The sequence below is a fragment of the Macrobrachium rosenbergii genome, chromosome 55 (assembly GCF_040412425.1).
Source record: "Macrobrachium rosenbergii isolate ZJJX-2024 chromosome 55, ASM4041242v1, whole genome shotgun sequence".
Taxonomy (NCBI): domain Eukaryota; kingdom Metazoa; phylum Arthropoda; class Malacostraca; order Decapoda; family Palaemonidae; genus Macrobrachium; species Macrobrachium rosenbergii.
The window spans coordinates 86,976,730-86,986,729 of NC_089795.1; the positions used below are offsets into that span (position 1 = coordinate 86,976,730).

General features: G+C 34.6%; 1 protein-coding gene across 28 annotated transcripts in view; it reads left to right on the forward strand.

Moving 5' to 3' along the window:
* LOC136835601 (disintegrin and metalloproteinase domain-containing protein 23-like) overlaps window positions 1-10,000 on the forward strand; it is a 546,464-nt gene that overhangs the window by 347,068 nt on the left and 189,396 nt on the right. For all 28 annotated transcript variants that reach the window (XM_067099311.1, XM_067099327.1, XM_067099331.1 and 25 more), the window contains exon 6: window positions 315-384. In XM_067099311.1, the coding sequence (XP_066955412.1) occupies window positions 315-384 (70 nt within the window). The remainder of the gene's footprint in view (window positions 1-314; window positions 385-10,000) is intronic.

Here is a 10,000-nt window from a genome sequence, read left to right on the forward strand (position 1 = left end):
GTCTGTTCAGTATCTTAGAGAAAATATATCAAGTAATCTCTCCCTCTCTCTCTCTCTCTCTCTCTCTCTCTCTCTCTCTCTCTCTCTCTCTCTCTCTCTCTCCTTATGTTCTTTCTGATGGCTATTCACTGTCTTGGAGAAAATATATCAAGGAACTATGAAGATATTATTATTATTATATTATTATTATTATTATTATTATTATTATATAAATCAATTGTCTCTCGGATAATACACATATTAACTCTATTCCCTTCACAGTGATTCCGAGCTTAGTGGAAAATATTCACGAGGATTTTCCTTTTTTTTTTCAGCGAGCTCCTTTCGCAGAATCTGATGGCCCACCATCGAAGTGGTGACAGAAATAGTCAAGTCGACCATCAGGTAAGAGAAGTCTCGTTTGTATATTTCTTTTGTTTTCAGATTCCATTACCTTTCTTGTCTGATTTCAGTGTCTTTGTAGTGATAACAGTATCGGGTGTAGGAGTGAAGGGGTAGATATATATGTACACACATACACACACACACACACACACACACATATATATATATATATATATATATATATATATATATATATATATATATATATATATATATATATATATACATATATATATATATATATGTATAACTGAATCACGAATATATATGGAACTGAATGAAAGAATATAAATATAAAAGACAAAATCCACGAAGGAAAGAGAAACAGTGGAGTGCTGCAAGGCCTTTCGACTTCTCGTCTTTTACTTAGTAGACTGCTAAGTAAAGGGACGACAAGTCGAAAGGCCTTGCAGCACTCCATTGTTTCTCTTTCCTTCGTGATTTTTGTCTTTATATATATATATATATATATATATATATTTATATATATATATATATATATATATATATATATATATATATATATATATATATATATATATATATATATATTATATATATATATATATATATAAACCCTATTTGAGTCTAATGTAGTGACAAAAGTATATATGTGAAGAGCGCTTATTGTATATTAATAAATATATTAAGTCCTAAATATGGTTTAATATGCAATTCACTATATCTTCGAGTAACTTACACCTAAGGGAAATGGAAAATGATAAGTGTTCCGTCCCCGGCAGGATTCGAGCCGTTGCCGATTTCTTCCGGGGACGAAGCGCTTACCAGTTATAATTTCCTTTAGCTGTGAATTATTTTGATGTTATGGTGAGCCGGATATGAAACGATATGTGTGACTTAATATTTGTGGGTATATATATATATATATATATATATATATATATATATATATATATATATATATATGTGTGTGTGTGTGTGTGTGTGTGTATGTTTATATGCATATATATATATATATATATATATATATATATATATATATATATATATATATATATATATATATATATATGTATATACATACATATTCGTACGAGAACTAAAAATAAAATATTACCAAAAAAAAAATATTTCTTGACATCACATGACGTACAAAGCCGTGACGTCAGAGTGTAGCCTCGGGAGGAAGTGATCTTCGACTTATTTATTGTTGCAAATTGAGACTGTGACGTCAGCAACAACCCTCAATCCCCCCACCCCCACCCCCACCCCCATTCACCACCAAGCCATGTGAGATTGGATGACGAAGGCTATTTGTCTCTGCGTCATAATCTGAGGTCACCATTTCCTGGGGACAATCTCTCTCTCTCTCTCTCTCTCTCTCTCTCTCTCTCTCTCTCTCTCACTACAGGTTTTATTGTCCTTGATAGCTTGTGGGATGTCAGGTGTCCTGATTCGTAGAAAGTCATTTTTTCCTGTGGGTCATTATTGTTTTGATTTATTTTGCAATCAAATCATGACAGAATTGTCCTTTTTTTTTTTTTAGGCATGTCATCTCATTTCCCTTTCACTGCTGAGTGATCTCGTAGGTCCCAGCGCTTAGCCTTTGTCCTTGTCATTAATTTTATGTTGCCATTCCATATATGCATATAATATATATATATATATATATATATATATATATATATATATATATATATATATATATATATAATTTATATATAAACTGTATATATGATATACATACTGTATGTATATATCATATATTAAATTGGTTTGCTTTTTGATTAAGTCTTGGAAATTAGTGTTTGTATTTAAGGTTACTTGTTTTTTTCCGTCCAATTTGCCCAAAGTGCAAAATCTCTTAATTTTCTTATTAAGGTTAAATGTTTTCACTGGCCAAACGTACAAAATAATATCTGTTCATATTTATGTTTGGAGACTAATTTTAGCCGTTCCTGAAACTAAGCTTGTTTAACTTATCCAGATATCAATCAAAGCGGGAAGTTAGTTTGAAATTGATAAATTTTGAAATAATAGACTCCTGATAATGAGTCTCTCTCTCTCTCTCTCTCTCTCTCTCTCTCTCTCTCTCTCTCTCTCTCTCTCTCTCGTCTGAATATCATAAGAACATCCATAGAAATTATACCAGTGGTTAGGTGTAATATATAATAGGGAACATTGTGTTTAACTAAGTAGGGGAATAATGTAATCCCTTATTGGCAAAATGTAACAGTATGGTCATATTTCCAGTTTTCGAGCCAACCCAAAACGTAATGGAAGGCTTTGACAGAAAAGCAAGTATTCTGTCAATACCTGTGTTTAAGGAATCATATAGTTCCTCATTGGACAGGTTGGTATCATTCTCGGTTAGCACTCTGCTGGGCCCACGTTCGATTCTCCGACCGGCCGATGAAGAATTAGGGAAATTTATTTCTGGTGATAGATATTCATTTCTCGCTATAATGTGGTTTGGATTCCACAATAAGCTGTAGGTCCCGTTGCTAGGTAACCAGTTGGTTCTTAGCCACGTAAAATAAATCTAGGAGAGCTGTTAATCAGCTCAGTGGTCTGGTTACACTAAGGTATACTTAACTTAAGGAATCTTATATTAGTTTTCTTGATAGACAGATTCATAAATAATAAAGATAATACTTATAGTAATAATAAAATTAATAGTACTGAAAATTTTTTTATTCTTAATGTTATTATTATTTCGAGAAACCGTTATATTCATTTTCATGGCAGCCAAAATCATAAATGATAAAAATAATAATGATGGCAATAAGAGAATTGACAGTAATAACAATTATGTTTATTGTTCATGACAGCCAAAGTCATAGATGATAAAAATAATAACGATAGTAATAATAGAATGGAAAGTAATAACAATTATGTTTATTGTTATTATTATGATTATTTCTCATATTGATAAAGCAAAGAGTGGGATCCACAATGATTGCTCTGCCAGAATATAATAAAATCTATGCAGAAAGTTTTTGTAGAACCTGTTCAGCTTCCATTGTAAATCTGATGTTGATAGTAAAAAGCGAGCTGGTTCTCGAAATCCTTCTGATAGATTTTAATATAATCAGAGCAAAAATATCCGTGGATTTCAATCTTCATCATCATTATTATCATTATTATTATTATTATTATTATTATTATTATTATTATTATTATTATTATTATTATTAATATTATTATACCCAAAGATAACCATATAGATCATTATATAGCGAGACAAGTAGTTCTTGTCAAAGGAGTGATTGAGATTTCTCTCTAAACAAAAAATGGGTTATACGCGAAAGAAAAGAGAAAGAGAGAGAGAGAGACAGATAAATTTGCAGAGACTCAGAATCTCAGAAACTGCAAAAGGACAGCAAAAACCGTATGGCAGCCAAGAGTCCGAACGGGAAAGCTGCCTCTCTCTCTCTCTCTCTCTCTCTCTCTCTCTCTCTCTCTCTCTCTCTCTCTCTCTCTCTCTCTCTCTCTGGGCTGTTTTATTAAGAGAAGAATGTTGTTATAACAGAATGGCTGGAAGTGGGGACGGCACTCTGTGTGTGTGTGTGTGTGGGGAGGGGATAGAGAGAGAGGGAGAGGGGAGGTGGTGGGGGGTGGGGGGTTAGGACGGTGGGCGTAAGAGGTATTAGCTGAACAATGTTGTCTGATCCTCTCCGGAGTGGCCTGTGTTTACCCTCAAACACTTTGGAGTAACCACACTTTTGTTCCCGGGCTGCCATTCGCTACGCAGTGTGCCTGCGTTTTTTGTGCGAGTGTTCTAGTGTCCGTGTAAGTGAGTGTTTGTATGCTTGTAATTTTTTTCTTTCTTTTTTTTAAGCAGAGATCTACGTTCGTTAAGTTCTTCTCGCCATTTTTCCAGCCTGGAAAGGGGTGCCGATTTTCTGGGCTGGAAAGGGATGTCTTATTTTCAGGGTTACCTGTACGAGTACCGGTGGATTTGGCGTGTTGTTTACAAATGTGCATTTGTAAATGTTTTTCTTTTTTTCCTAACCTTGCTTTGTGCAAGATAATATCTAGCTTTGTTGTTTATGTATCAGAGGTTAACTTTTTTCTGGTTTTGTTTAGTCAAATATTAAATTTATATATATATATATATATATATATATATATATATATATATATATATATATATATATATATATATATATATATATATATATATATATATATATATTAGGCTTTGTTCCGGTTTTGGCAGTGAATTGCCGTATTTTGTTCAAGTTCGAAGGATCTTATTAAGATTATACCTTTAAATTTTGTATTTCAAATGATAAGGATCCTATTAGGTTAATATAAAACTAATATTCATTCAGAATACAATATAAACTCTCTTTATGCATCTATGACATAGATATATAAACTCTACGGTGACTGTACGCCACATTTAACTATGTATCCTTTAAAACAACAAAGTAGGAATGAGAATAATATCGTAAAAATATCTCTCTCTCTCTCTCTCTCTCTCTCTCTCTCTCTCTCTCTCTCTCTCTCTCTCTCTCTCTCTCTCTTCCCAAAATACACTGCCGAGTGAAAATCTCTTCATTTTCAATCCGGGATATTTATGAAATGATCCACCGCCATCTGTTCGACTGATCAGATCGCCTTCAGAATTTGCTGACAGGCAAATGACATGGCGTCTTCGAGGCGGAAGAGGCATTGTAAGATGATAAGGCTTTTTAAATCCCTCTCCTTCCTTCCTTTCTTTGCTTCCTTCCTTCCTTCCTTCCTTCCTTCCTCTTAAAAAAGAAATAAAAAAGGCTTCGTTGGTTTGTTTGCATTTTCTAGGAAATCTTCTGAATATATTGCAAAGTTGCTGTTAGTATTTACGCACAGGAAACTGTCGAGTTATTATTATTATTAATATTATTATTATTATTATTATTATTATTATTGTTATTATTGATGTTTTTGTTATTATTATTACTGTTATTATTATTATTCAGCAGTTTCTCAATGTCGCATGAGTTTCATTGTAGCATCAGGTAAATTATATAACAGCAGTCCAGAGTTCATTTATTATTATTATTATTATTATTATTATTATTATTATTATTATTATTATTATTATTATTATTATTATTCAGCAGTTTCTCAATCTCGCACGAGTTTCTTTGTAACATCAGGTAAATTATTTAACAGCTGTCCAGAGTTCATTCATTATTATTTTTTTTATCTATCACAGTCATCCTATTCGACTGGGTGGTTTTTATCGTGTGAGGTTCCGGGTTGCATCCTGCCTCCTTAGGAGTCCATCGCTTTTCTCACTATGTGCGCTGTTTCTAGTAGCACACTCTCCTGCATGAGTCCTGGAGCTACTTCTGCTTCTAGTTTTTCCAGGTTCCTTTTCAGGGATCTTGGGATCGTGCCTACTGTTCTTATGAATATGGGTACAATTTCCACTGGCATATCCCCTATCCTTCTTATTTCGATTTTCAGGTCTTGATACTTATCAATTTTTTCTCTTTCCTTCTCGTCTACTCTGATGTCCCATGGTATTATTATTATTATTATTATTATTATTATTATTATTATTATTATTATTATTATTATTATTATCTAAACGAAGCACCGTAAAATAAAAATGAAAGAAATGAATGAGTGAAGCTGAAATTCATTTCTTGAATTCTTGATAATCTTCTTACTTTTTATTATTCATTTCTTCGTATTTTCTACGTTGCAGTTTTTTTTTGAAGAAAGGGGAAGGAGACTTTGTTCATATGTTGTTTATTTTTTCCAATTGTAGCATTTTTCAACTTTTTAAAAAAATATATTATTGTATAAGAAGCAGAGTAGGTATTGGCGTTTTTCTTAAAATTTATCAAAATCCTTCCTTTTCTTGTTCTTCCTTCTTCATATTGCATACTTATATGTTCTTAATATTTTTCTCTTGTTTTTCCCTTGGATAGTTTTTTTTATTTCTAATCGTTTCTGCTTCCTTATACTTGTGTACTGCTGTTCATTAATTTTCTAGATTAACAGTTGATTTTTTACTCTAGCTTATTTTATTTTTCTTATACATTCTACATTTTATATCCTTTATAGAAACTTACCCTCCCCCCCCTCCCTTTTTATTCTTGATATTCTTCTACTTTAGCTATATTTCACTTCCCATCTTCTTTATTATACTCCCCTTCTTTACCTGACGTCCGCAATATTTTTGTTTTGCCGTTCAACTTTAACGATAATTATTTCATTTGTTTTCTCTCCTTCCAGTTATTTTTAACAGGTTTTTACTTTTTTTAAATGCTATTTATTTTTATCTATAGTCTCATTTTCATTGTTTTAGATAATAATCCTTTTTTTCGTTTCCATCCTCTGTTTTCCCCTTTGTTCGCCTTGTAATTTTTGTTATGCTACGCCAGTTTTTAGGAATCTGTCACAAGCTTGTATATAAGTGGGAATGTTTCTAGATTTCCTTCATTGTAAGTCTATGTATGTTGAAGTTCTCTCTCTCTCTCTCTCTCTCTCTCTCTCTCTCTCTCTCTCTCTCTCTCTCTCTCTCTCTCTCTTACTGTTTTTCTTAAGATTTCTTGTAACGTGTAAGATGAAATGTTGTTAGATGATTACAGCCCCTCAGATTTTTGTAAGGGTTTAAGGTCCTCATAATTATTGGTGAACTGCAGGATTTTTCAGGGACACAATGCCCTGGCCTTTCTGGTATCCCTTGGGGTTTTGTAGCTATAATATCCTCGGGCATGAAATGTCTTGTAGGATTTTCAGGCATGTAATTTCTTCACACTCCTTTGCCTCACAGAGTTTTGTAGAATACTGGTTTCATGTCTCTAGTCTACAGTAGGATTTCATGTGGTACAATGTTCTCAGGCTTTTAGTGCCCTGCAGGACATTGTAGGATTCTGTCCTGACATTGGTAATGTCCTTAAGATTTTTATTATGGTTATGCCTGATTTTTAAGGATATAAAGTGTTCGTGTCTTTATTCCCTGTAGCATTTTGTAGTACATAATATCCTCACCCGTCTGAAGCCTTTGGGTTTTGAAGGATAGTTCCCTATAACTTCTAATGACCTGTAGGATTGTGCAGGATTTGTGTTCCTCATACGACAGAAGGTTGCTGCTATATATAATACTCTGATAGTTGTTATCGATAGGATTCTGTAGAGACGTGATGTCTTCATATTTCTAATGTCCTTTTTAAGATTTTTTATCATGTTTAAATTTCCAAATCTCAGTTTTACATTGCTCACACTGACTTAGTTTTCCTTTAAGTCCTACAGGATTTCGAAGTATATAATGTCCTCACATTTTTCATATCCTGCAAGGGTTTGTTTATTATAATATCCTCAGATTATTAATATTACAAAGAATTATGTTAGATAAAATGCTGTTACCGCTTACATTTTCGTAGAGTTTTTTATGAGATTGTTTTCATATTTATAACAGACTTTCGGCATTTTATGGGCTATAATTTCCTCAGGTTATTTATGATCCACAAGATTATTTTGGCATTAATTTCCTCAGATGTCTAATGTCCTGCGAGATGTTGTAGGCTAAACTGTATATCCTGGTCGTCTCTCCTCTACTGCTCATGTTCCTTTCCCTGTCCTCTGGTCGTCCGTCCTGGCCTCGCGGTCGTCTCTCTTGTCAGTGGTCGTCATTTCACTTGTCCTGTGGTTGTTCGTCTCTTGCTCTAGCTCGTCTCTTTCCCTATCTCATGGTCGTCATTCCTTGTCTCCTGGTCGTCCTTGTGTTTCATGGTCGTCTTTCCTCTCTCGTGGTCGCCCTTTTTCTGTCTCCTGGTCGCTCTTGTCCTTTTCTGTTTCCTGGTCATTCATACCCCGTCTAGTGGTCGCCCTTTCATTGTCTCGTGGTCGTCTTTCCTGTCTCGTGGTCGTCTATTGCATTAGGTCGTCCCTTTCCTGTCTACTGGTTGTCCTTTCCCTGTCTCTAGCTCGACCTTTCATTGTCTTTTGGTCGTCCTTTCCCTTACTCCCGGTCGCCCTTTCATTCCTAGCCCCTGGTCGTCTTTCCCTATGTCGTGGTCGTCTTTCCCTGTCCCCTGGTCGGTCGTCTTCCCTTGTCCCTCGCTGGCTGGCTCGCCTCGACGCCCTCTCACGGGAGAGGCCATTCAAATCAACAGGGACCCTAAACGCCTTAAGAAACACCTTAGAGGTTGTGCTGTTTTTTTTTTTTCTCTCTCTCTCTCTCTCTCTCTCTCTCTCTCTCTCTCTCTCTCTCTCTCTCTCTCTCTCTCTCTCTTTGTAAACTGTTGCGTCTACGAGAGAACAAAGTTGAATGAAGTTGTTGAAGGAATTCCCAGCAGGCGTTCCTGAAGTATACTTGGGCCTTCAAATGAGTGATTCTCCTCCTCCTCCTCCTCCTCCTCCTCCTCCTCCTCCTCCTCCTCCTCCTCCTCCTCCTCCTTTTCAGTTTCTCTCCTTCCTTCGTTCCTTCATTCCGTCCATTGCCATTTTTTCCACTTTTCGTATTATTCATATACGTTATTCCTTCCTATTTCTGTTCTCCGTAGGGGGTTAGTGCCTTCAGTGCACCTCATTCGGTGCACTGTAGGCATTATTTAAGGTTCTTTGCAGCGTCCCTTCGACCCTTAGCTGCAACCCTTCCATTCCTTTTACTGTACCTCCGTTCATATTGTCTTTCTTCTACCTTACTTTCCACCCTCGCCTAACAGTTTTTTAATAGTGCAACTGCGATGATTTTCCTCCTGTTACGCCTTTCAAACCTTTTTTACTGTCAATTTCTGTTTCAGCGCTGAATGACCTCACAGGTCCCAGCAGGCTAGCCTGTGGCCTAAATTCTATATTCTGTTCATATTTTTATCTTTATCATTCTATTACTCGTCCTTTTCTATTTTCATGCGTCTTCTTGTCTCCCATCTTTCTTGATTTGAGAGAGGTGCAGAAGGTCACAGATATTTTTTGAATTTTAAAAACAGAATAAAACTGTAACTGGAATTGTTCTCAAGGAAACACTTCCGTTACATTTATTACGGTATTATATAATGTAAATAAACAGCATTTGTATGTTCATGTGAAAGTGTGTCCCGGAAACCTACAAGGAAATCTAATTTATCATACATTAGTTCAAGACATTCATAAAAAAATACTCTATAAATTTGATAAGAAACGAAATATATATATATATATATATATATATATATATATATATATATATATATGTGTGTGTGTGTGTGTGTGTGTGTGTGTGTGTGTGTGTGTGTGTGTATATATATATATACATACATACATATATATATATATATGTATGTATGTATGTATATATATAAAATTGAATCACGAAAATATGGAACGTAGTGAATATATAAATGAAAGGCAATGCCGCGAAGGAAAGAGAGACTATTGAATACTACAAGGCCTTTCGACTTGTCGTCCTTTACTTAGCAGACTGAAGAAATATAAAAATATATAAACTTTGCTGTTCGAAAGAGCATATAAATAATATCAAGTTCGTATGCTATTGTAAATACTGTTCTTCTTCTTCTTCTTTTAACGTGCTTTTTTCCCATTTTTGTATGGGGTAAGCACGATGCCTATAATAGTCAGTATTGGTGACACTGGTATATACCGGAAGCGAAACAAGATAGTGAGATCGGGCACTCTGACGGGTGTTACCGAGGGTGAGGGTAACCGCAAC